A 27,804-nucleotide genomic window follows, 5' to 3' on the forward strand; every position below is an offset into this window, starting at 1 on the left:
ACAAGCGTTTTGTCCTTGGGTGAGTCATTACTGAAACCAGTACTTTCTTCAGTAGGGAACCCGTAGTTGTTTATCATGTGTAGCTTAATGTATCCCCTCTGCCCCACACACATATTACCTTTTCCAGGGCAGCCTTCATTGTTTCATTGTCAGCAGTGAAAGACTTTAGGGCTTTGCCCGGAATGGATCTCTAAAAATAACATGACCACAGAGAACCTGTGAAGATAGCATGAAAATGGCCTAGGAGAGACTCTTTTAATGTGAAGGAGTGAAGAAGGTTTCGAAGTATAGAACACCAATCTTGAGGGTGGCTCTGACCTGGAGCATAATGCAGCTACTTTAGTTGTTAGCATGGGCTGAGAAGTTATTCAACCTGATTGTTTTCAGATAAAATAAAGTACTATTCCTGATGCCCCCCAAGATACTCAAACCTATGACAATATATCACTTGATAAATGATGTAGTGTTCTGCCCAGGTCTCTTAATACAGATGGCACAGTCAAAATCTGGGACGCCTTGTCCTTTTTCGTGTATGTCGAATCTTCTACCTTGACTATCTTGGTAATTTTTTCCTGGGAAGCAAGGCCAGTAGGTAGGAAATATCAGTATCAGCTTTTAGAACAAAACACGGCTGTGATATGCATAAAATTGTGATGTAATGCAGGTTTTGTGAAGCAATAAATATGTTCATACATTGAGCAGATGTATTCCAGGTGTTGCAGGATAGTGTGAAGAAACTGGCAGATAGTACGGATTTGTGTATGAAAAGGTGTATATTGAGAGGGGGACTTTGGACAGGATCAGTAGAGAATATTGTGCCATCAGACAGTTGAGTGCAAAAAGATGTCAAAGTTAGGAAACTTGAAGAAAGTGAATTAGAAGGGCAGGGGTGGAAGAGGAGAATAATATGTTTTAACGAATAAAAATTTAAGCAATTGCTCTTAAGTGTGCAAACAGAGAAAGCTAAACAGTTTTATTTCACAAGTGTGTACCCTGTCGATTACGGTTTTTGGATTATGCTGCTAGATAGTGCAATATCATTATATTAATGAATGTTATCATTATATTAACTAATTAGCATGTTCTCTTGTTTAAGCAATGCATTTTTAAAAAACCCTAGCAATTGGATTTAGGACAATTATTTATAACTACCATTTTTTGTCAGTTTAAAATGTCCTGATCTAATTCAGTTCACCCTGAGACATAAACATCATCATTCATAAGTATAAAAATACAGTCCCAGATGCTTGTTACTAGATGTGTGCTAAATGTAGCTTGGGGAAATCTCAATGGAAATGCAACCTGGTATCTAATGAAACAGGTTGGAATCCCACCTATTATAATTTTTTTAATCCTGTCTTTTGGAAGTGTGTTAAGTAATTTGACTTTATGATAGTTGTAATTATGGTCTGTTCAAGAGCTGACACATATTGTTATATCTAGACCAGGCATGGGCAAACTTCAGCCCTCCAGGTGTTTTGGACTTCAACTCCCATAATTCCTAACAGCCGGTAGGAATAGTGGGAGTTGAAGTCCAAAACACCTGGAGGGCTAAAGTTTGCCCATGCCTGGTCTAGACAATATTTTCTGTTAATTCCTACTGGCTGGTAGGAATTATGGGAGTTGAAGTCCAAAACATTTAGAGGGCTGAAGTTTGCCCATGCCTAGTCTAAAAAATATTTCCTGTTACGTCTGCAGTGGTACTTAAAATTCTCCATTTATGCCTTGTCTTCTAGTATGCAATGGTCCACAGACAACAAAACTATCGGCCTCAAATGAATGAGGAACATTCCTGTAAATTTCAAAATGTGGTTCAAATTGGAACTGAAAAGGAGAAAAATCCAAAGTGCTATTGTTATACTTTATACAGAATTACTGTAGTAAGGAATAGGGGCCCGAGGTTTTCCAGTTTCCAAAGATTAGCTGAATAGCCTGTTTCTGCATTTGGATCCCAGCTCCTAGAGCAACAGGAAACCGATTTTGGCGAGCTTCATCGTGGGCAAGTAAACTTTATATAATAAAATTCCCCAGAATCCTCCACCCAGAATAGCCAATCCACATAAGTATTTTTCCCCCCCAAAGTCTCTCTGTGTTTAATAGCTCCAAGAGAAAGGTTTGGACTGCTGTTTTATAACATAACTTGCGATGCTGCTAGTAAATTACAGGGTTTCCCTTTGTGTCAAGGATTAAAATCTCCAACTACTGATTTCTTAGCATATGTCCACTCTGTCTAATTCAGCTTGGTCCGCGCAACAAATACTGCTGGCCTAGTTAGATCAGTGCCTCTGGGGAAAGTCATGTTGATTACACTAAAATTGAAAAGAGTTGACAATAAGCCTGCAATAGATACATTAAGATGGAAGTGCAGGGGTGGAGGTTATGTAGCTGCAAAAGCAGACAACTGTGACCTCTTCTTATTTAATTTTTTGAGGAGTGGATGTGACTCATACTTTTTTGATGGAGTTAGTTGCAATATGTGAATGCTTAAAGAAGCATCACAGTCTCTTCTGGAAAGATGAGATTCAGGCTGTGTTTCTGTACACATTTACCTTGGAATAACTCCTATTGAAAGTTCCAGGGCTTTTTTTGGGGGGGGGGGGGTGTACTTTTCACTATGTATAGGCCTGCACTGTAGAATGAAATGATATCTGGGGCAAAATCCTTGTAGAAAAACAACTTAAGACATCTTTTCATTGTAATGACAGCCTCTTTTTAAACATGCAGTTGTTGTTTGAAACTGGGTATAGAAGGCAAGGTTGATTTGATGAAAGAACCAGTGTGTGAAGTTGTTTTTAATGAGGAGAAAGTCTAAAAATGGCACTGCCAAGCAAAATTTTCTGTTTGGAAGTTGTGTGAGGATTTCTGATTACTGGGAAGGTTACCGTTACATTTTCTTTAGCAGTATTCAGTATGCTAATAGATCAAAGGGGTTTGTGGCAAGCAGTTGTTTTCTTTTTCTTTTAACTGCCAAATACTCACTGCTCTGTGGTCATACAGAAAAATTAAGAAGTAAAATACAAATGCAATCTTTAAAAAAAGTCAGTGATGGGATATAAATTCAACAGGAGGCAAGTATATTACTACCAAACATGTGGAAGGAAAAGACTGGAATAAACAAACCACGTGATGCAGAAATTGACGCAATGTAAGTGCCGGCTGTCCCTTTCTGGGAAGGACACTCCACAATCAAATCTCTTCCAATGGGGAAAAAAGCCTCATTTTCAATAGCCACCTTCCTGATCTGTTTTGGAAGAGGTACCCAGAGAAAGGCCTCAGAAATGATCTTAGAATCTGTATGTGGGAGGAGGCAGCTCTTCAGGTAAACTAGTCTATTCTGTCATGAGTTTTTAAGGACTGATGTTGGTACCCTGATTTGACCTTCTGTTGGTTGAGTTTGATATTACTGCAATGTTCATAAAATTCCTTCTACTGAGGTAAGTTCTTAGTTAGATATCCAGTACAATAGCTATGCCCAAGAGACACTTGAGGCTTGTAGAAGCACCGAAAGTATCTTTAGAAAATGAAAATTCTGAAGGGAATCACAACAGTTATAATAAAGTTGAGGTATACTCAGCCAGCAAATAATGAACCCAAGGATGGGACAACAAAAGCCAGGTGATGAAGGGAATAAAGTAGATTGTTTGGAAAAAGGTGAACAGGTAGCTTTTACAGGCTATGCTCCTTCAGTTGGCTCAGGATGTGTAACGTAGTTAAGTGCTTCAGCTAAACAAAATTGACAACCAGCACAAACTCAATAGCTGAACTGGAAGTAATCAACTTCAGTTTATTATGGAACATTTTCAGCTGTGCATTAGAAATGAAGGTGTTCTTCCTATTCAGTTAGCTTGTGAAAATATGACAATTGAAATGAATTAGTTAACCATGGGTAAATCTTCTCTTCCTTCTTTGCAGCAATTTGGCAAAATCCTTGATGTAGAGATAATCTTCAATGAACGTGGCTCCAAGGTAAGTTTCCTTTTTATGCCCAATGCCTTTATTTTCTCTCCCTATTCCTGAACCACATCACCCCTTCAGTTGTAAGGCAGCTTCTTGCCTAGAGAATACACTCTGCAGACAGAACAAGAACAGGGCATCATGGGTTTCCCCAAACTCCTGTTCTGTATAATTACAAGTTTTGAGTGTCATCGGTACACACACACATATATATGCCCTAATACTTCCATTATTTTCCCCTTGAAAGATCAAGTTGTCAGCACTTCCAAGAATAAAAGAGAACTGCTGAATCTGTCGGAGAGAGATCTCTTCTGATGTCTCTCAAGTGAATGGTGTTTGGGAAAGGTGGCTTCTGTCCCTTAAAAAACAAACTATGGTTATATGGGGTAAGACCTTTCACAATTTAATGAGCCTTTCCACGTTGCAAAAAGGCCTGACATATTATATATTTCTAATTTTCATGAATGGCTATAATGTAGCTATTCAAGATGCACTAGAATTAACATGTATAAGGGTTAATTCTAATCAAACACCCTAGAGACAGATTACAAATGTTCTAGTGACAGGTGCAGCCATTTTAAGTTATGTTTGTCCTAACTGGTTCTCATTATGAAACCAATGTCCCTTCACTGAAGAATTGATGTGATTCTCTCTCTGCCCAGTAGGTCCAGCACTGGAATAGCAGGGAGTGTTGCAGGTCAGGAGCAAGGTGCATTGGCAGAGCTCTGTGGGGGAAGCTTGCACAGTGCATGTCTATACTATGCTTGACTTAATCAATGCTAAGTTTTCCACTTTTAATTAAAAATGAACATCTGTCCCGTCCCCCACTCAATTGTACACAACTGTTCCATGATGTAAATAGTATTGCATTTTTAAATTCAATTTTTGTGATACTGAAGTTCATGAACCTGTACAATATAGCTCCACTTGGATTTTTATGTTCAGGTTGAAGTTCATCCATGAATTTATTGATTAGCATGTTAAAATTTATTTATATGTATTATCTGAAAACCAGAAAAGGGATGATCTTTAATACATTAATTACAGTATTCTGCCTGCTTCATTTCTCCACTGAATTCTGAGAGTTTCCCCCCCCCCCCCCTTTAAGCCTGACAGGCAAATGGGACTCTTAGCTTATTGAGGTTGTTGGGTGGTAGTTGTTGAGGTTTTTTGAAGTTTTTTTGCAGCACAGCATGTGCTGAATTTATGGAGAGTGGCAAACTGCAGGCCTTTATTCAGCCTTTTATTCCTACGTGTCTTGCACCTGTTCTAATGGTCTTAGGATGAAAGAAACAATGTGCTTCTACTGCTCTTCTTTAGCCAGAGGCTACTGAAAATAGCCAGTTGAAAGCAGTCAGCAGGATACGAGGAGCTTTTTTTTTTTTTTTGGAAGAGTAGCAGACTACACAGAGGTTTTTTTTGGAAGAGTAGCAGACTATTTCATACCTGTCCTTTCAGTTATGCAACTGTCCACATATTAAACAATCATAATTTGTAACCTTTTACAGAATACAATCTATGAATTAATCATAAAATATTTTCCATCTTCTGCAAAGCTTCAATATTCATATACATAAAGCGTGTGTGATTACATTTGCTTTAGTTATTGTCAGCCTAAGAAAAATAAGTTATTGTTTTTAATTTTGTGAAAAGCATGCAAAAATAACAGACCTGTTAGTAACAATAATGTAATTACACCTTTCTTCACATGAATCCATTCCTTAATGTTATATGCATTGGTGCCTTCACGTGTGCTTTTTCTCATTTTAGTGCACATTCAGATACATTCTCTGTCCTTAAACATTCAGAATTTTCCAGAACTCGCAGAAATTTGATGGATTTTAACTATGTTACTCAGGAAATCCAAACCTTCTGGTTTTCAGTTAAAACAAGTTAGCTACTAATTACCAACTTTTTTCATTCAGTATTTAGCCCTAAAAACTTTGAACAGGTTCTTCTGTATTTGGTGGTAGAATTTCTATCACTGTCTTTCCAGATTTGCAGCAGTCTTGTCAATGACTTCAGAACTAAGGCCTGCTGTTTTAAATATAGTGAATAGGATAATTGAGACTTTAAAAACCCTGAAGAATATTTGGTAATTCGATAACTAAATATTGAGTTGGGTCATATGGAATATCTCCATGTTTAAAACAAAACCTAGAAGTGTAGAATCTGGATGGTGATTCAATCCAAGTCTTTCTAGGGATGCTCATTTGTCACTCCCCTCTTTTCTGCCAAAAAAATATGCCACAACTTGAATGCCTTTCTCCTACCCTTTGGTTTCTATTCTAACCTAATGATATGGAACCTCTTTTCTCTCTCTTGGGAATTGGAAAGCAGATGCTCCTGCTGCCTGCCTTGTGCTGTATTCTCAAAATATCCCTTCCATCCCTGGGTTTTTAAAGGGTATATTCATGAATATGTGTTGGATAAATGAATGTTACAATAATGAAAGTGTTCAAATGCATATTGCCCTGGGTGTGCCCCTACCCAGCATTTGGGAAGCTCCTCCATGATCAGCAGATCTTTATCCCTTCACAATTTTGGCAAAGGTACTCTGCTGTCTTTGTTACAGCATTTCAAATTTTGAAAGTATTAAAAAATTCAGCTTTTTCCCTTTGGTCCATCTGAGATGAGATGATAGCTTTTCTTTTCCTAATCAAAGTAAGAATTGGTTATTTGTTTATGTGTATGTGTGAGCACATGTTCACATTAGATTTTGAGAAAATCTGTTTCTTACTGGGATTTTATTATCTAGGAGCTGATGATTATAACTGCAGGGCTGTTGGTGATAGGGTGACTTGGAGGTCTTTTGTTCATAGGGTTGCTATAAATGGAAGTCCACTTGGCAACAGTTAATAACAAATGTCTATATCAAAGATCACAATTTAATGCTGGCATCTTCAAATTTGCTTGGGAAAATATTTAATTTATCCCAGATATTGTGTATTTTATTTTCCGTGGAAACAAATTTGATACTATCTAGTAACCTCCATGGCTTTAGACTAGGGTACAGAATTTTTTATTAAAATGGTCTTAAATACAAGAAACAGTTATTGAGTTAAGCATACTACATATCCCTCTATGTTTAAATGGAAGAGGGTATATTGATATTCGGCTGCCCAACATAGCTAAGAGGTACGTGTTGCATTTGGAATGCTCTCCTAAAGTCAGATAGATTGAAGGAGAGCTGTATCTCGTCTTTCTGACTTTAGGAGAGTATTCCCAATGCAACATGATTGAGTGCATGGAGGACTAGCAAATAGCCTTGCTTGCATCACTTCAGAGAGCAATCTGAGAATTCTGTATTTTGCTTTTCTCATCTGTGTGAGGACACGTGGATTGTGAAAGAGCTCTTCTATGCACGTTTTGGACCAAACTAAAATTCGGAATACACAAAGCATATATGAAATCAAATTGAATTCCAGCTGGCCAGCAGTTCTGAATATTCAGATTATTTAGTGTATACTATAAACCCAGAGATAGATGGGCAATAGCAGTTTATGTGTGCTTATGGACAATCAAGCCATTTTCCATGGCTGTGCCATGTTGGTTGTTTCATGTTGCCTTGGTAAGTCTCATTGTGCATATCAAATGAGACTTCATCGAATCAATTTACTTCAATCATTACTAATATGGTGTATGAGCATGGTGAAGAATTAGTGGCCAGCAGGTTAGATCTGACCTACTGGGCCTCCACATTTGATGCCTAGTTTCTCCTCCCAAGTCTTGCCTATTATCCTTTCCTCCTTCGTTCCATAAATCTCTCCCTCAAGTTGTTTTCAGTTGGGCTAGCAAGGGAAGGAGGATCACAGGCAGTTAGTTTTCTCTCTAAGAATTAAAGAGATTACTGTGACTTCAGATTCTCACCACAGAGGTGTCAGTGAGAGAAGAGATTATCCTATTTTTGTGTGAACTGTACATTGTGTTTCCCTGATGGACATTGAAAAGGGAGAGGCCACTTTCTCAGCACTCCGTACAGAAGTCAATTGACCTCTTTTTTCATGAACAACTCATGCAGAGAGGCATTTTGAAAGTAGCAGTAAGTGTGTATGTGTGTGAATGTGTATTTGTGGTGGTATGTGCACGTTATTGACCCTACCAACTGGTGGTGTGTAGGCCCTGCAAGGTAAGGCATGGGAAAATGAAGCACTTGAGCCAAAAAAAAAAAAAAGGTTTCATTTTGGCAATGTAGTATTTTTGAAAATAGAAATGTAACAGATATGTCCTCTGCTTTTTAGTTATGAAGTAATGGTGGTACTAAATGAACAAGTAGCCTTGCACTCCACTGCTCATGAGACTTTCTTTGGGTGATCCAATAGAAGAGTCTTCCCTATTTATAATACTTAAGTGCCATTTTAACTTTATCAGTAAAACAGCTACAATAGATGCAATCAAGTTCTGTTCCCAATTTCCTTGTTTCCAGATACTAATGTTCCCATTTTTTCTAAGTTTAATTCAAATACCAACAGTACTTTGATTTGACTATATGTCATTCCTAGATCACATTACTCCATACAGAATTTTTCCAGTGGCTTTTGCCATTCTCATTAAATGACTTTACCATTCCATGTTCAAATTCAATCAGAGGAATATACTGAGAGATGGAAATTCTACAGCCTTTTCCCTGAAGGTTTTAGAAACAGGATTTTTATTTTAAACAGAGAAATGTGTGGTTTTTTTCTGATTGCAGTCACTCATCTCAGATGGATTATGAAGGATGGCCTATATAAAAATTGATAGCATTTGAAAGCTAGCAGATCAAATGCCTGGAATTCTTTTTCCTTTTCTTTTGACCATTTCTCCAGGCTTCTGGCTATTGGATTAGTCTATGTGTGTATCTAGATAGAGCAGCAATTGAAATTATGGAAAATCTATTCCAGCACAGTAAGATAAAGATTCTGCTTCTGAGGTGAATATTCTAAACATAATGAAAAAAACAACAAGGGTTAACAATGCATGGATTTCAAGGGGCTCCGTTTCGTTTCCTTTGGGTTTTATTTATTTTCTTTTTTATTGTTTTGTTTTTATTATTTTTCTTAATTTCTGTGTTCTGGCCACACCCAGGAGAATCTTCTGCTTTTGATTTCTCCCTTTACGGTTACATGGTAAATTTTCTTTCTCATTCTTCAGAGATGGAAACATTTTTAAAAACTCTGTACAATTATTATTTTTACACTGCTCATCCTGTTGCTTGTTATTTATTGCAAAATCTGAGGCCAGACTAAAAGGATGACGGTTACTCGGTATCTTCAAGGTCCTTGAACAGCTCCTTAAAGAAAACGGGGTGCTTCTAGGCTGCAGATTGTTCCAGGTTACAAGAGGGGTATGTTTATGAACATTTAGTTCAGTCAGCAGTTACTCAGTCTGGATAATATCTTCAACATAAAATGGATGAAAAGACTAACTATAAAAATTGGCCTCAAAATCAGCACTGTTTCTAACTGAAAACAGAATGTTTATAAATATTTCATGGGCTTCTGAGTCCAGGGCTGCTGATCTGCTTGTACAATTTTCACCCAATATATAATCCACTTGAACTACTTCATTGTGTTATTTCATCAGGATAGTGAGGGTATGTGTAAGGAGAATCCAAATGCAAATATAGGTATACCTCAGTTGACAGTGTAGACACATTCTTGAACACTTCTTCTTTAACAGGAAACAGAAGTAACATGGGAAAAATAGGGATCAGTTCTGATGCCACAAAGAAGAAAAGCAGTTTAATATGTTTCAAGAAATTATTTTATCAGTATTAGCATATTAAATGAAACAACCAAGTTAAGTAAAGCGCTGTGCTGAAGAAAAATCCTGTCAATTGAAAGGTCAGCAGTTCGAGCCCAGGTCAGGATGAGCACCCACCGTGAGTTCCAGCTCATCTGCCCACCTAGCAGGTCGAAAGCAGAAATGCGAGTAGATAAAATAGGGACCGCTTTTAGCAGGGAGGTAATAGAATATATCAAAAGCATCCATCCATCTATCCATGACTTTAGTTATACTTTGCCTGTTTCTGAAAACTACGATTCAAGACAACTTGTAAGAGAAATATAAGTAAAAAATTATGTAGTTGTCAGCAAGGTCCTTCAGTTGCTCTTGGGCATGGGATTCTGGGAACTATGTTGCTCATCTCCTGGCATAGGACACTCATTCTCCATAAAATAGCTGGTAGGTGTTCATTAGTACAGCACATACAGGGAGATCGAGTGTCCTCCCCATCAGTTACAGCATCACTGATAGAAGCTATTTTTCTGGTGCAGTAACAAAAGCAATTTTCCCAGCAGCCAGCTCTTCCATCTGCTCACCCCAGTAGAACAGAATCTGGCTGTGGAAGCAGTGGAGCAGAAGGTAGCTTTCCTTTTCTTCCCGAGAAGCAGCCTCCAGGGAAAAGGGCCATCAGAAAAGGCTGCAGTTGCCACCAGCTGCACACTGTTAAAAATGATTGTAGACCTGTCAGGAACTTAGGAGTTCCTAGAGGGAAGAAGAATGGGGGAAATTACTCTCTGAACACTAAGCCCCCAAACCCTCCAAGCACTAGCGGAAAGCTGTTGGTCTTGCTCTTCTGGATAAACCCTTTCACAAAGTCTGTACTCCAATTTTGGTGTGAAGGATTTTTTTTCTGGAGACTCCAATGACCCAGTTTAATTATCAAGTTCATTTTAAAAGAGATCTTGATCCTGTCCCTTGAATATGCTTTCCAGTGAACTCTGCAAATACAGGGCAACTTATCATAGGAAACCCAACTGTGAAGCAGAAAATCCAGCACACACAACACCACTGGGACGGTGAAAGGCATGAGCCCTTGCAGGTTCTCATTATAGCACCTTCAAGAGCACTTTAAAATCATGACCTACTTAAATTACTTTTCCCTGCTGAAAAATGAAGATGCTTCTCTAGCTGTTTGCCTCTCTTATATCATGAGGATGTCTGCATAACAAAACAACAAAAAGATACTCTTTGAAAAGAAATACAGATTTATATCTTCAGCAATACAATCTTGTACTTATCTCCCCATATGTGGAATTCAGCTGCATTCAGCTGGATGTAATATTAGGAGTATATCAACACTGTAGAATTAATGCAGTTTGATACCACCTCAACTGTCATAGCTCAATGCTATGGGATCATAGGGGTTATATGTTTCATATGGTATTTAGTCTTCTTTGTCAAGGAGAACTGGTGCCTCGCCTAACTACAAACCCCATTATTCTATATCATTGGATATTAAAGTGGTGTCAAATTGTACTTTGTTGGTGCATTTTGAGAAAACCGTGTATAGAATTACAGTATTATCTGGGTTTTTATTTTAGTACCAATATTTGAATAATTTTCTTTTCCCCCATTCTAGTAAGGACAAAGGGTAAAATGCTGTTGTATTTTAAACAGCCATTTGTCCTTTCCTTTGATTTGGCCAACCGATATTCAAGCATTGCTGGAAACTAAATAGGAGTAGATATGATCAGTCTCTGGATTGGAGACTACTGTCACACACTTATCTAGATTCTGAGGTTTTAAAATGAAGAGTAAGCTATAAGGAAATCCATACATACAGCATGACACCCATTTGTTCCTTCTGTTCTTTTCATATAATTCCACGTTTAATCTATTTCTTTTTGTTTGGTTTCTGTGAAAATTCTTCAGTTCTTTTAAACAGGTGGTTCCTAAACGAGTCCTGTTTTACAGTGTCTATTCTCAGCTAATGCCATCCTTCTAGATACTTTTTTCCTTTACAAAATAAGCTGTTACTTACTTCATGATGATATATTCTGTATACCCATGTAAGTCGACCTCATGTGTAAATCAGGACATGCTTGGGGAGCTGGCTGCCACTGTTTCCCTATCCAGGGATTTGAAATAGCCAGAAGAAGCACCACCACAAAGAGAATAGAAGGACTCAGTACTTCTCTTAGGTTCTCCCAGGACAGTACTCAGAGAAGGGGATGGTTCCTTTTTTCAATAAGAGTTAAGGTATACTTACATTGATCCCGTAGATAAGTCAACCCAGGTTTTTTGAGGCAATTTTTTGACTAAAATTTTTACTTTTATGTATTTCATTTACTTTAGTTTTATCCTGCCATTCTCCTGATATAAGGACTTATACATGACTTAGACTTATACAGTTTGTAGCTTTCTACAGTTTTTCAAATAACGTATCTACTATATCTAAACACAAAACCATCTGTGAAGCAAACATACAGGAAAAAAAATAATGTAACCTGTTCAGGTGTTCCCTTCAAATCAACACATGAGAAGGGGAGCATGTCACTTCCCCACCCTGATGCCAAGCTGTGAATCTAAAAGGGTAGAGCATCCAATATTTGTGGATAGCTGCAATGGAGGAGGGCCAAAGCTAGTGTTTCCTACCTTGCATTGTTGCTGTAATTCTAAAAGAACACTACAGATAATGCTTTCCTCTCTGACATATCCAATTCATTCAATATCTCTTATACAGTGCTCCTTATAACCCATATTTATCAAATACTTTTAAAAACGTTCCAACATATTTATAAGTTGCTTAAAATAATCAATTGCAACACTCAGAGAAACCTTGATGGTATGGTGGGAGTCCAGTTGTATCAATATTCAACTGGTGAGTCACACAAACCAGTCGAAGGTGAGTCACACGAGCAGAGAGCTTGAAAAAGGAACTTTTAATGACTATGACAGGTCACAGTAGCTGTGAGATTCCTGTAATTATAATCCAAAAAGTAACATTTCCAAGCTCTCTGCCAGTAGAATTTTGTTGTTGTTTAAGGACTTAAAAAACCAAACAAGTTATGGAAAGAAGGAAAGAATGGGGAAGATGGAGAAAGATAGTTATATACTCTTCAAAATTAGCAGGATGTCTTGTGTTGCAGGTTTGTATAAAAACAGTCCTACATCTGAAATAATGGCATAGAACACTGTTCAGACCCCAAAATGCATTTTATTTGTGCCAGAAGACTTAAGCAATACCTCCAGTACATAAACCTACACAACACAATGTGGATAATTTTACATAGGTTTATGAAATCCAATAAAAGATGCAGCATTAAAATGTAGGGATTTCTAACACCCCACCTCCTTTCTTACTGTGGCTTGTTCAAAACACCTTCCTTTGCATATCCTTGCCATAAAGACATCTGCTAAGAGTATTACAAAATATGCATTTGAGTGGTCCTGAATGGCAAGATTTTCTGTCTAGATGTTATCAATTGGTGTTCTATCAGGCTAGGAAATACCTTACTTTTCAAAATTTGTCTCGAGTAACTGTACTTGTTTTTGGTCTGGCCTCAATTGCTTTATGTTTTATTATTTTCAATCTAATTATTTCTTCTTATTTTTTTAAAAAAATTAAATTTCTTTCATGAAACATGCATGAACCAAAAATGTGACTCTAGGAGAGTATTGCTAAGTTGTGCTGATGTCAATTTCATACTGTGATATTTTTTTTCTCTATTTATCTAGATATCAGTATTTCAATATATAACGATGTGCATGTTTTCCCCCCTTCTCCCGCTGCATGCAGGGATTCGGGTTCGTAACTTTCGAGAATAGTGCTGATGCAGACAGGGCCAGGGAGAAATTACACGGCACCGTGGTAGAGGGCCGTAAAATCGAGGTGCATGTCTTCAGTAATTCAATTTCTTCTTTATATTTATTCCTTTTGTTTCTTTTTTTGTGTCTTGCCTCACTTATTTCACATTTGGATTCCTGTCTTGTGTGTATACATGTGCGCGTGTGTGTGTTTGTATCTCTGTGTTTTTTCACTCCCTATCCTTTGCACTGAGATGTATAAAAATAACGCCCTCCACCCAAATATGTATCTATATGTTTTCTTATTTTAGGTATTATTTCTTTTTTCTTTTCCTTTTTTCTTTAAGTTGGTTTCCAACCCACTCCAAATTTTTTCCCTTCTGCTATCTTGATTTTCCTTTGCTTCAGTTTATGAGGCTCCGAATTTCTCTAGCCACACATGATTAAAACTAATGAAAAGAGCACTGTCCATCTGGTAACTTGGTATCTAAAAGCAAAGAAGGGGGCCAGTCAGTATCTGTCTTTTTCTCAGAGGCTAGTTTTCCTACATGAGTGACATTATTTAATAATTGGGAGGAATGGAAAGAAATGTATTGGAGTATGCTTCTTGATAAAGTCCCAGTAATCAAATATGCACTCAAAATTAGCTCTAGCAATGTGCATAGAGTTTGATAACAGTGTGAAGCTGATGTTACCTGCATTGGGGTAGATGGGTAACACCTTAGGGATTAATTTTCTGAAGGCTAACTGGCCCCTTTTTCTGCTCCCATCATTTCTAAGGGAAAAAAGTACTAAATATAAGTGGGAAAATTTTAAAAGCCGCAGTTTTGAGTAAGATGTCTGCATATTTTGCTTTTTTGTTTTGTTTTTTGTTTTTGTTTTTGTTGTTTTATTTCCCTTTTCAATGGTTTAGTGTTTAGGGCCCTTCACTTGACTCACTCTTTCCATGGTAACTATACACAATGCTGGCGATGGTACGAGTTGGCGGTAAGTGAAATCAAAAGTGCTAGAGGAGAAGCTTATTTCTTTTCTCTTTTTTAATGCAAAACAAAATTAAGAAAGAAAAAAAATCCATCTGCCATTTCACATTAACACTACAAAATGTGATTTGACTTGTTGTTTCCCCCCTTTCCTTTTTCCTTTCCCACCCCACTTTTATTTTCAACGCTGTTGAGTAATGCCGCCTGGACTTTGGATGTACACACCGTTTTGTGTAGTCTGAGCTGTTTGATTACTGATTTCCTGGTGATTTCCCTTGCACATCTTACTCAGAGTTACTGAACTCCAGTTTGGCTGGTTTTATTAATGCACCCATACCTTTCCTTTCTCTCTTTTTCACCTTTGTTTTCTCTTGTTCTCCCTCTCTCCAGACCTATGATTGTTCTCTCTTTCTCCCTTGCCATTTTTTATTCACTCAGTTAAATGCAGCTGTTGGTCTCTCTTTGCTGACTGGTGGTTTCTGATTGGTTTTGGCCATTTTTCCTTTAAGTGGTTGTATTGCACTCTGCTGTAGCAGCTGATTTCAGGCACTCGCTCCATCTTAATGATTGTCTGTGAGACCTCTCCTCCCTCTTCCTTTCCCTAGCCCCATTAATCGACTGTTGTTGTTTTTCTTTTTTTATGTGTGTTTTAATGGCATGCTCTCAGTCTCATCGTTGTTGTTTCCCATTCTTTCTTTTTAAATGTGTAATGTTGATATTGTTTGAGGGCTGAAATTAAGAGTAATGAGATTCCAGGCTCCCTTTTTCTCTGCTCAAGTTTTCTTAATCAAACAGCAAAGGGCATCTAAACAGTTCCCTTTGCTTACTTGGCCTTGCAGTTGGTGTGCTACTTTGTTCTGTTGTAACCTAGGATTTTGGAAAGTCACTGATTCTAGCTCTGCCTTCACCCTCTGTGCAAGAGCTCCGAGGCTGTGCCTGACACAAGGCTGCAGTAATTTGGCATTGCCCACCCCTCCTATGTTTTACTAGCACCATCTCTGCTGTGACACCCACTTGCTGCAGTGCTTTGAATGCTTCAGGTTATAAAGAGCTCAGTAATGAGAGTGGAGGACACTAGGAAATCAGAAGACTCCTTCTAAATTTATTAATGATGCACATTTTTATCCTTCTCAAAAGTTAGCAATTGGAGATGGATCTGTCATGGTATTTTTGCTTCGGAAACCAAAACCCTTTTGGGGTGGAGGGAATTAATCCAAGGCACCTGGGATCTAAGCTGCCCTTCTGCCTAAATAGCAGCCTTTGCTGTGATATTAATAGGCCACTGCAGTTCAATGAAAGACTACTAAAAATAAGACAGTTGTTTTTGTTCAAAGCTTTGTATCGGCAAACTGCTCATGAAGAAATATCAAGAAAAACATTTTTCCCACTGGATCACAAGAGCATTAAATACCTAGTTCAGGGATGCCTGTGAAAATCTACTCTTTTTGGCCTTTTTTTTTAATGCATAATAAAAATTCCAGAATTAGATTTTTAAAATAATTTAATATATAATTTAATGATAATCTGTAAAAGTAAATTTAAATGTGTTCAGTTACAAATGTAAATAACTGTAATCAAAGAGCCTTCCACCATTTTTGCTAAAGTCCTATGCTTCCTTCCCTCTCCCCCCTCCCCCCTTTTGCTTTCAGGTTAATAATGCTACTGCACGAGTGATGACAAATAAGAAGATGGTTACACCATATGCAAATGGTAAGAGGAAATGCTTATGCTAATAATGAACGACAAAGGTATGGGGGAAAGAATGAATAAGCACGGGGTCAAGTTCTTTATGCTTAGATTTCAATATAATGGAAAGTTTGTTGAAAAATGTTTTTTAAAAACCTGTGTGCTTTATGTTTGTAAACAGTGAAATGAAATGTGTGATCATTTTTCAAGTGTAAGAGATACCCCATTATAATGGTTGAACTGACATAGTCATGGAAATAAAGTTATTTTAGATGTTAAATATAGATTAACAATTTTCTGTAATGACTTTGAAAAATTTCTTGCTGTTTGCTTTTAAATTGGTGAGAAATGTTGTACATAGTCATTTTTACCGTCACTGATAGATATTGGGAATGATGCTCAAACTATGCCAGCAGGGTGCAACACTCTGCTTGTCCATTCTTTGATAAATCAAATAAATAACTTTAGAAGAAAATATGAAGAGAAAAACAAAATCCTTTGTGTTGCTGATGATTGTGCTATAGGAAAAAACAACGGATTGCAAGTCTACTGTTTCAGAGCAATTCTGAATACACAATGGCTGCTCACCTTAAAAAAAACCCCAACAGAATTCAGAAGAATACTTCTTGTGGTGTTCAGACATGTCCCTTTGGAACCACCACAACAACAAAAACAACACACAACAATGGTTAATTCGGTGCAATGAATGTGTTGATTACGGATTGGTAATATGGATGATGAAATTGGACCAGGATTTTAGTTAGGAGATGTATTGGATTGTGATTTACGTGTAATATTGTGTATTATGTTTTTATGGTTTTAATTGTATACTGTGCACTGTATATTTTGTTGTAAACCGCGTTGAGTCGCCAGTTAGGCTGAGAAACGGCGGTATACAAGGACAGTAAATAAATAAAAAAATAAAATAATGATAATAGTAAAGGTAGTAAAGGTTTTCCCCTGACATTAAGTCCAGTCGTGTCCAACTTGGGGGGGGGGGGGGGAGGTGCTTATCTCCATTTCTAAGCCGAAGAGCTGGCATCATCCACCTCCAAGGTCAGGTGGCCGGCATGACTGCATGGAGTGCCGTTACCTTCCCACCAGAGCGGTACCTATTGATCTACTCATATTTGCATGTTTTCGAACTGCTAGGTTGGCAGAAGCTGGGGCTAACAGCAGGAGTTTACGCCACTCCCCGGATTTGAACCTTCGACCTTTCGGTTAGCAAGTTCAGAACTCAGCAGTTTAACCCACTGTGCCACCAGAAACTCAATAATAATAATAATAATAATAATAATAATAATAATACATTTTATTTATTACCTCCCTTTCCTGATGGTCTTCTGTTAGGTCATTCCACAGTCGTGGGGCAGCTGATGAAAAGTCATTTGGGTGACAGTTGCCAGTTGGGTTCTGACTGGTTGGAGTAGCAGTCCACCAGAGGACCTCCATGTCCTAATATATCCACTAATTTATCTCTGTGTCTTTATATTCTCTTGGGTCTAAAACCCCCAAAATAAAGCAACATTATCTTCACAATATTAGATTAACCTTATGTTAAGATTGCTATAAGGAGTTGCCAAATTAGAACCTTTTTCCATCTAGTTCAGCTCTGTCTACTCAGATTGTCAGTGGCTATCTGCAATTTCAAAGGGTTTCCCTTACAGCCTTGTTCTGTAAAGATTTCTGAATTGACAGTATTAGAGATGAGTCATGTACATTATGTCCTTTGCCTTCTTCCCAGAAGGACAGCCTTGCACTTGTCAGGTCATTGGTTCATCTATCTCATATCATCCATTCTGAATAGCAGTTCTTCAGGGTCTTTGACCAAGAACTTATTTTGCACTTTTAACTACCAGAAACCAAAGAGATTAAATGTGGAACATTCACAAGTTTTAGCATTGAACAGTGGCCCTTCAAGTATATATATATATAAAAGAACCACATACCTCAGAATCTTTGGATTCTACATCCACACATTTTTAAAGGCAAAATCAAGATATGATTTTGCCATTTTATGTAAGGAACACCATTTTGGTATGGCATTGTATATAACAGGAATTGAGCATCCACAGATTTTGGTATCCACAATGGGTTCTGAATATAAATACCAAGAGCCTACTATAGTGTATATTTCTAATATGGCTCTCATGTTGAGGAAGCTGATCTGAGATATAATGGCAGAGTTTGGTTAGGATCAGCTCCTTTTAACTTGGTCTGTTTGTGTTTTTTGTGCCAATCTCATTTTCACTGAAGATGAACAGATATGAAATACGGCATCCCTTCATTAGCAGGATGAGTTGCAGTGCACATATTCAAATACCTGGCTAGTCCTAGGTCTTCAATAGTAGCCCTGACATCTGTGTGAACTAATGTCTCAAATCTTCTTGTGTATTGAGTGAATCTTGTTAAGGCAGGCCGTTCGCTCATTCCTTTAGTTATTTCCATATTATTTATTTTGTTTTCTGATCATTATAATATAATAGTAAAATCATAATTTCCAGATTATATATATTTATTTGAGATATTTGTGAAAATGAGAGGCAGAGTGGTGTTATGGTTTGAGTGTTGGATAAGGACTTGAAAAGTCCAGGATTTGAATCTCTGCTGAGCCATAAAATCTCAGTGGATTACCATTCTCTCGGCCTCAAAGGAAGACAATGACAACCCTCCTCTACAGAAAACATGCCAAGAAAACATTTGGATAATGCTGCTATAAGCTGCCACACCTTTCTGGAATTCCTCAGATGGGGGGGGGGGGGGGGGGATCAATAATGAAACAGCATGTGATAAAAAAAAATAAGCAATACAAATTATTAAAACGGTAAGAATGGCTTTTAAAACTAAGCTAAATAGATGTGTTACACATCCCCTTCCTGAATGCAGAGTGTGTGTGGACCATTTGCAACTCCAGAAACAGTGTAGCCAGGCATTTGGGAGCAGCCCAAGAGGAAACCAAGAAATCAGCACTTCCAAGTATACTATAGCTGCAGCAACAGCAGCTGAAACTTCTTGTCACCCTTGAAGAGTAACATATGGGGTATAAATAAAGTAAAAAATGGGAATTATGAGGTTGGTGATATAACTACCATACGAACAATTAGTAATCTTACCCAATCAGATTTTCAAAGGTTTGAAGCTCTTACTTTCAAAAATAATTTGTTATTTCTTACTGCAATATGTTTTGCATTATTGTTAGACCTGGAGTCATGTGTTTCATTTGTTCCTTCAGCTACAGCTACAGCCTTTTAAAAAAGAATGATAATGGAAAAGGAGTAGCGAGCTGCAAATTTAGTATTTGGACCATAGGAAGTAATTGGCAGATTTGACTGCTAAAACAGAATCAGATGGTATTTGCTTCTTCCTTGTTTTATGTCCAGAACATTGAGAAATCAGGAAAATGCCGCCTTTCTTTATACACAGGAACAATCTGCATTAGTATCAAGACAAGGGAATAAGTAACAGAAGCCACTTGCTGAATTGTTGGCCTATCTCCTGTAGAAGATCTTAGAGCTCACCTCTGTCTGTATTCTTTTAGGCTGGAAGTTGAGCCCTGTGGTTGGAGCAGTTTATGGCCCTGAATTATATGCAGGTAGAATTGAATCTTCAATTTCTGCCATTTGAATACAATGCTGTTTGTTTGTGTTCTCAATCTGCTATTTCTTTATAACCTTTTTTACATTTTTTATTCTTTTTAAAACTTAATTAGCATCCAGTTTTCAAGCAGATGTCTCGCTGGGCAATGACGCTGCAGTGCCCCTGTCAGGAAGGGGGGGCATTAACACTTACATTCCTTTAATCAGTAAGTAACCCTATTGGCCCCTGTATTGTTACTGTGCTTGAGTAAACAGTGATCTGTTAACCCTCTTCTTTTCAGTCTGTATAATATGTACTTGAAATAATAGGCCTTCTCAGTAAGAGGCATACTTCTCTGAACAGAGGTCATAACCCCTTTCAGTTAGGGTTGTATTTGCATGCTCACTTGTGGTTGGGGATTCCTCAAGTGATAAGGATGTCAGGAATCCATCAAAGAGGGTATGTGTATGGAAGCTTCAATTACTCTGGTGTTAAAGCTGAAGAAAATGAGAGAGGCCAGACTCCAAAGTACATATTATTCAATCTACTAAACTGTGAGTCCTGTGGAGGCCTTTTTGTGATGTGCCTAGAAGCACCTTGGGTTGGATTTGTGCCATATGAGTGTCTGGCACCTTCTGGGTGAGTATTTATTGCATTGTGTTTCCCAGCTGCCATTTCAAGGTTTGACATCGATTTGCCCTAAGCCAGTTTACTCCACCATGGAGTGTAATATCACGGCCCGAGAGAGAGAGAGGGGGGGGGGGGGGGAGTGTCACTTTGCCAGAAGATGGGCTTTTGGTAAACTGGAACTTTATGATTAATTTTGGCTACTATACCTGTTCGATTTGTATAGTTTTTTTTGAAATTAAATTTGGGGAGGACTGAGTGGAAATAGAAGACAGACTGAAACATGCACTCACAAATTAATCACATCCTGTTGTCAGCTTACCAGTTTAAAATTAGGAAGCATTTTTATTATTATTATTATTATTATTATTATTTATCAATTTTATATACTGCCACTCCCCGAAGGCTAGGAGCAGTTTACAATATACATATGCGATACATTACATTTAAAATCTAAAGAAAATTTTCAATCAACAAGATTCAAATGCCAGCCTAAACAAATAAGTTTTACAAGCTCTACGAAAAGATAGCAAGTCTCAGAGAGCTCGTGTTTCCGCTGGCAAGACATCCCACAGGTAAGGAGCCACCACCGTGAATGCTCTACACCTAGTAGACATCAGATGAAAGGTCCTAAAATTGGGAACTTCAAGGAAATTCTGATCGTCTGAACGGAGTGATCTCGGGGGTTGGTAGGGGATGAGGCGGTCCCTCGGGTACTCCGGCCCCAGGCCATATAAGGCCTTAAAAGTAAGAATCAGCACTTTGAAGGTAATCCGGTGCTCAATCGGCAACCAGTGCAGTTGCTGCAAGATCGAAGTGATATGACACCTCGCTGGAACACCTGTGAGAAGCTGAGCAGCAGCATTTTGCACTAGTTTAAGTTTCCGGATCACCGATAAAGGCAGGCCTATGTAGAGGGTGTTACAGTAGTCCAACCTTGAGATGACAGTAGCCTGGATCACCGTGGCCAGGTCGTCCCTGGACAGATTTAAGTGCTCTCCATTCCAAAATATGTGGAAGAGTCAACTACCTGTATTAACAGCAACTCTCTTTGCTTCTCAGACTCTAACCATATTGCTTGCTATTATCAAAACAGGGTGGAGGAAGAGGGGAAACAGTTTGCAGTTTGTGATAAGTAAGGCATGACCCAGCATTCAAACTCTCACATGCTAGGCCTCTTTGCAACCGTGTCTTCCTTTCAGGGCCATTGTGTAGTAAGAAGTATGTGATAATATCCAGGCTGTAAGCATGCTGCTTTGCAGGACTGATGCACAGCTCTGGAACTGCATATCATTCTAATCAAAGTTGGTTATTTTAAACTAAGCAGCTAGAGTAACCCTTCTCACAGTTTTCCTTGTCCATATGTCTGTTTCTCTTTACAGTTCCCGGCTTTCCTTATCCAACTGCAGCCACCACAGCAGCCGCATTCAGGGGAGCTCATTTGAGGGGCCGGGGTCGGACAGTCTACGGTGCAGTGCGAGCAGTACCTCCAGCAGCCATCCCAGCCTACCCAGGGTAAGTGTTTAAAGCCAAACAACAGCACTTGCAGAATCTGAAAGTTAGCTGATTTGATAATCATAAAATGTAGAGACATGATGACTGGCGAGAGTCAGGATATGCCAACACCAGAACACTCTGCACCCAATTACACAGGGAAAGGCAGTCTGAAACAATACTTTGTGAATGGAAAAAAGGAAAATGATTTTATCTGAAGAAGCTAATCACTGAAGGGCAACAATTTCAATTAATCTGCCAGTTGCTCTAGCATATGGTAGCAGTTGGCTGGATGGAAATAATCTGGCTTTGGGAAAGAAGTGTTCCTATAAATGAAAGCCTACAGAAAGGGTGTAGAGTCCATGGCGTGAGGCAGCTTCTGCTCTCTGAAATCCAGTCCAATTAAGTGACCCAGGAGTGTCACATGTTGCTTCTGAGCTTTGTTGCACACTCCCCAGGAATAGGACTTAGTGAGACAGTTACCCACAATGGATTTGCTTTCTAGGAGAAATTTTGAAAAGGTTTAAAACAAAGATACACCAAATCTGTTTTAAAAATAGGATACATAAAGGGCAGGAAAATGAAGTGCAGTTTTCTGAAAAGTAAAACAAACAGCTGCAGTGACAACAAATTGATACAAATTAAAAATGCATTAATATCTCATCTGGCTCCCTTTATTTTTGAATATTTCCATAGCAGAGAAATAAATCTGTAACAAGAAGCTGCTCAGTTGTTATTTTGAAGGCGTAGGTTGCTTCACTGTTAAAGCTGTTCAAGGCTTGACAGAATGCCAAAAACCCAGAGGATTTTGCTCTAAGATATTACTTTGCATCTAAGGATGCTGCACCTGGATGTTCTTTGATTGCCATTCTCAGATTCTTCTCTGAGGAGATCTCAGCAGGAGAAAAAAAGACATTTGGACCATACTTTTTTTACCTACTTAATAGGAACATGATCCAACTAATACTGGCTTTCTTCAAACTAGAATTTGGGGGAACTGAACCCTGAGGAGCGCTTGTGACCACCAGGAACATTTGGCACTCCCAGGTCCCTGACTCTCTCCTCCCCCTACATTCACCTGGAAACAATTCTAGATGCTTCTAGACTTTGCCCTCCCCCCCTCCCCCTCCCAACACACTGAAAATCTACTATGAATATCTGAAAATGAAAACAAGAATTATTTTGTGACTTGGTCAGTTTTCAGGGAGATGCTTCAAAAAGTAGTCCTGACATCCTGCAGTTATCTATGCCCAGAGTGATATTACTCAAATGTTTGAAGTCATGATAGTTCTGTTAAAATATTTTAATAGCTTATGACTGGACTGCTTTATCCAGAATCTAAAACTGGGAGCAATATGTAGTTGCCAGATCATTGTTTCCTTTACAGAAGAATATAGTATATTTCATTGCTCTGCCCTGGGAGTATCCCTTCTAGAACCAGACAGGGACAATTGTTGGAATAGTTTACTAAAATTGCTTCTACAGAATAAACACATGAGTGTCCCTCTTCCAGTGATTTTTATCTGGGTGTCGATACATAGAAATATAAAAATTACTATTATCCCTGATAGTAATTACTGGAATATTCTTAGAAAAGAACTGGCCCCTAGCAGTGCTCTTGGGAGAACTTCCTTTGTGGTTTCAGTGAAAATTCAGGCAATTTAAATTCAGTGTTGCCTGCAGATTCCTTCTAGAGCTTGCTCTTGAGACAATCTTGTATATTCAACTGACATTGAATTGTTTGCCAGTTAATGGCAGACAACAGAGAACAGGCTACTGTTCTGAGTTGCGCAAGTTAATTTTGTAAAATTGACTAGTAATTCACCTGCCATAGCCGGAATCTGGAGACACTGAACCAGCAGAAAACCTTTTATGTAGAGGGTATTTTGATCAGAATATTTTGATGATATAATATGTCTCAATATATAACAGAGAGGAAGCAAATATTTGAGGAGGGGGGGAAGCTGAGGAGTCTTTGTTACTTTGTTACTATGTGATATGTTGCTTTTCTCCCCCTTAGCATGTTAAAATTAATCATAAGTGTGGGATTATATACTTCAAGAAATAAATTTGCTGAAAAAGAAGACACTCGTAAGCTGCAATGTGATAAAAGGTTGTTTATCAATGTGACATGTGACAATTGTGGAATTCACAGTTTCAGAATGTCACTGGAGAAATGAAAGATAGACACCACATTTTTCTCCACCCTATAATACATAGCTCTGTTCTCCCTGCTGAATTGATCTATTTTATATGTAAGAAAGTATAATTAGTCTATTTCTCATTATCAGTTATGAGGGGCTAGATCAAAATTTGATTGTAAATTTATTCATAGGAAGTGGATTGTGATTTGGATACTATTTGATATCCATAGATCCACAAACCTAAGCAAACATAAGCATCACTGTAGAACCCTCATGATATAAAGGCAGATTTATGGCCAAGGTATTTTGGCCTTGTTGTTTGTAACTTCCTATAGGTGAGTGTGTTCTGGGCAGAGTGGGAGAAACTTGGCATCATTTTGCACTCCAGTTGGCATATGGAAAAAAAATTACACGTAATACTGCCTCCTTCCTCCTAGCCTGTGATAACATTACCTGGTAAGCCAGATATATGCACACAAGAATCTCATATATGGGAAACTAATGCTTTTAATGTGAGTGATTTAGCATTCCGCTGCCCATGGGAATAAAGCAGGGGAAAGCTGTGCAATGCTATAGCATGCATTCATAACCAGGGCTGTGGCAAATCCTTCTTTTCCTTCCTTATCCTTCCCTGGTCCTACCAGAGCAAAATGGTTTGTACTGTGAAAAGTTCTAGTAAGCCTTGGAGCTTCCATATTCCTAGTATTTTGCCTCTGGAAATTCTGAAGACACATAATTAGTGGCTGTCAAACTCAAAAGATTTCCAGTGCAGCTAAACCTTCCAAGTGCTGCTCTCTGCTATGGAATGTGTTGTTACTATCAGGATTCCCCTGTTCTTTCATTTTTTTAAGTTCTTGGATCAAATCGCTTAACTCTTTTAGCTCATTATCTCTGCTTGTGAAAGCAATGCATTGTGGGTATTTCTTCCTTTGGTTACATTTATTTGTCCTTACCTTGATCAGAATTGATTGGTTTGGGTACTCATCCCTTTTCTGAGGTGTTGCATCAATATTTTAAGGTGCTGAATAATAATACTTTGCATGCTGGTGTGATCAGCCAAATCTTACCGCATGTCTAGTGTACAGGGTATAAAATGGGTGATGTATGGATGTTATAAATTATTACACAAGGCTGTAAGATGCGGAATTGTACACAAATCTTGGTGTGTTTCTGATCTAGGTGGACTCCGGCGCTTCCTGAACTTCTCCCCAAGAACTTGCTTCTTCTCCTTGAAGCCCATTGCATCAAATCAGTTTGTCCATGTTTTAGGGTTAACTAAAGTTTCCCCAAGTTAACAGCTAGAGTTAAGATTGGGTTTCTCCTCTTCAGAGCATCTGGTCCTATTGAAAGTCAACAACAGCAATACCTTGTTGTACAACATACGGGTTGATCTCTTCCCATTCCCCCTTTGCATACTGTTTCCCCTTCTGCCCTGTCCACCTGCATGCTATGGAGGATTATATGGAGCTGTCTAGCGTGCGTGCGCACACACAATCTCTTGCTGATTTGCTCCTGCCCGAAAGCCCAGGTTATGGATTCATACATCACCTGCCTGTGTAAAATGCATGTGCATGCTGCCGTCCTCAATAACCGGAATGTGTTTTCTGTTCTTTTTTTGTTTTTGTTTTGTTTTGTTTTTTTGTTTTGTTTTTGTGTGGATTTTCTGCAGTGTGGTTTACCAGGACGGATTTTACGGTGCTGATCTCTATGTAAGTACACACACCGGAGCCTTCTCATCCCTAATCCCTGACAAGCCAGCCTTTTTTTTTTTGGTTGACGGTTTTGTTTTTGTTTTGTGTTTTCAAATATAATTTACTTATAATTTTCTTCATCCTTGTGGATATATACATTATGTATTTAAGAATGCAAGCATGTTTCTCTGTCACTGCACCTGCCCCTGGGTGCAAGGCCTGAGCCCCCTGGGTTTCTTGACCATTGCCAGGGACAGTTTAGCAGGCGTTATTTCATACAATTTAGTAGTAATCAACTTGAGAGGTGATTAGTACATTAAAACCTCAATCTCTGATAGGCATAATTTGGATCTCTCCAAAATACCTCAGATTTTCCCTTTCCCTCACCCTTGCTCATTCCTCTCTTTAAATCTTTTGAATGCTTGATTTATGTATATCCAAAGGAAACTCCAGAATCAACAAACCGTGTGAAGCATATGAATGTGAATGCTAGATATCTTGGAAAACATATGACTTTGCCTTTAGATAGCATCTGGCCTAATCATTCTTTACTTCAACATCTTGCAATTTCATTTCCTAAATAGAACCATAGATTTTGTTTTGTTTTTGCTTTTTTAGTTTGTTCTCATTAGCTTCCCCGTGTAACAATCAGCAGGCATCATCAATTTCAGGCTTCTCATTCACCATATATAGTCTTATACATACCTTAAAGGCACCTAATTCTGTGTGATCTTGGAAACTAGGAAGGGTCAGCCTTAGTTAGTACTCGGATGAGAGACAGCCGATGAATACCAGGTGCTGTAACTGTACAAAATTGGGAAGAAACAGACATGGTGAAGTCTGAAGTCTGATTCACATGTACCTGTGAACCAGTGCTCTTCAGAGAGACACCTCATAATAACAGCCTATATGCATATGCTATCTATATCAATTTTAAATAGTGGTTTTCAAATTTATGCCCCCCCCCCAACACCCCAATTTTAGGCATTGTGCCCACAAACAATTACATTATCGTAGGACAAATGAAATGTGTATTCTTCCTGTTCAAAAATATATCTAACATTTATTGAGATTGTAAATGGGCCACTCTTTAGTTGATTCTGGTTTGTATCAGTCTTCAAGACATCTTCTCAAACACGTACTACATACAACAAGTACAAGGCATTTCAACCAGATATGAAAAGACTTTACTGCTTATATTTCAGGTTCTTTGCAAGCATTATTTATGTGTGGGTCATATGTAAACCAATTCTCTTATCTCATCTTAAAGTTTTTTTGTAATTTGTGGAGAAATTAAAAAGAATGGTGCTGGGTCTGTCCCCTTCCTTCCAGCATTCCTAGGTTGTTTCCTTAGACCAGTTAAGTAGTGAGGAGACAAGCACATGGATATTTTTTTTCTTAGCATCATCCTTCACACATGTGAATGGCAAGAAAGGCTTCCACTCTTGTTGGAAGGAGTTTCCCCTGTAGCTGAGCCAAAATGCTACCATTTCTTAGTACATAAAATGTCACATTGCTATTTTATGCTGCACCGTATCCTTGGTATTTAAATAGGCCTAAGGTCTAAAATGAGACTTGTGTGTTGTGATGGTTTGAACAGTCCCTGCTCAACCATGGCCATCTACTAGGCAACTCTGGACAAGTCACATTCTTGCACCCTCAGAGAAAGGCAAAAACAACCTCCTTGGAATGAATGTTTCCAAGAAATCTCCATAATAAGTTCATCTTAGGATCACCATGAATCGGGAATGACTTGAAGGCACAACAACAAGGTATAAAATGGCATGATTGGTCATTGTGCTGTAAGTAATCAAAGTTGCATCCCTTAGCATTTGTTAGATAGGAAGAAAAGAAAAGGGCAATAAATGAACTTTATCTATGTAGATTAATTGGGCTTTCCTTATTGCTTTGCATTGTTAGCTGAACTGAAATGTATGGCTACATTTCAGTCATAACTTCGAAGCCTTTTGCTGTCTTAATTGGCATGAATCCAATGGTGCTTTTGTGTAATAACCTGCTAGCTATTTATTTTCCTGCCTTTGTGGGAAAGTACCCATTGTAGGAGGGAATGAGGAGAGCATCAGCCTTACTTACGTACTTGTAGCCAGTAGAATGTTGATGTGAATAAGGCAAAGTCAA

At 38.3% G+C, this 27,804-nt stretch overlaps 1 protein-coding gene across 13 annotated transcripts in view; it reads left to right on the forward strand.

The window, feature by feature from the left end:
• The window catches only part of RBFOX2 (RNA binding fox-1 homolog 2), a 196,646-nt gene that overhangs the window by 154,170 nt on the left and 14,672 nt on the right, over positions 1-27,804 (forward strand). For 5 of the 13 annotated variants that reach the window (XM_060776964.2, XM_060776966.2, XM_060776972.2 and 2 more), the window contains 6 exons: positions 3,913-3,966; positions 13,460-13,552; positions 16,097-16,157; positions 19,672-19,725; positions 19,843-19,935; positions 21,719-21,851. In XM_060776964.2, coding sequence (XP_060632947.2) covers positions 3,913-3,966; positions 13,460-13,552; positions 16,097-16,157; positions 19,672-19,725; positions 19,843-19,935; positions 21,719-21,851 — 488 coding nt within the window. The other 8 variants (XM_067469217.1, XM_060776975.2, XM_060776965.2 and 5 more) reach the window with 6 other exon arrangements.

Source organism: Anolis sagrei, chromosome 5, assembly GCF_037176765.1.
Source record: "Anolis sagrei isolate rAnoSag1 chromosome 5, rAnoSag1.mat, whole genome shotgun sequence".
In the NCBI taxonomy this organism is placed as follows: Eukaryota; Metazoa; Chordata; class Lepidosauria; order Squamata; family Dactyloidae; genus Anolis; species Anolis sagrei.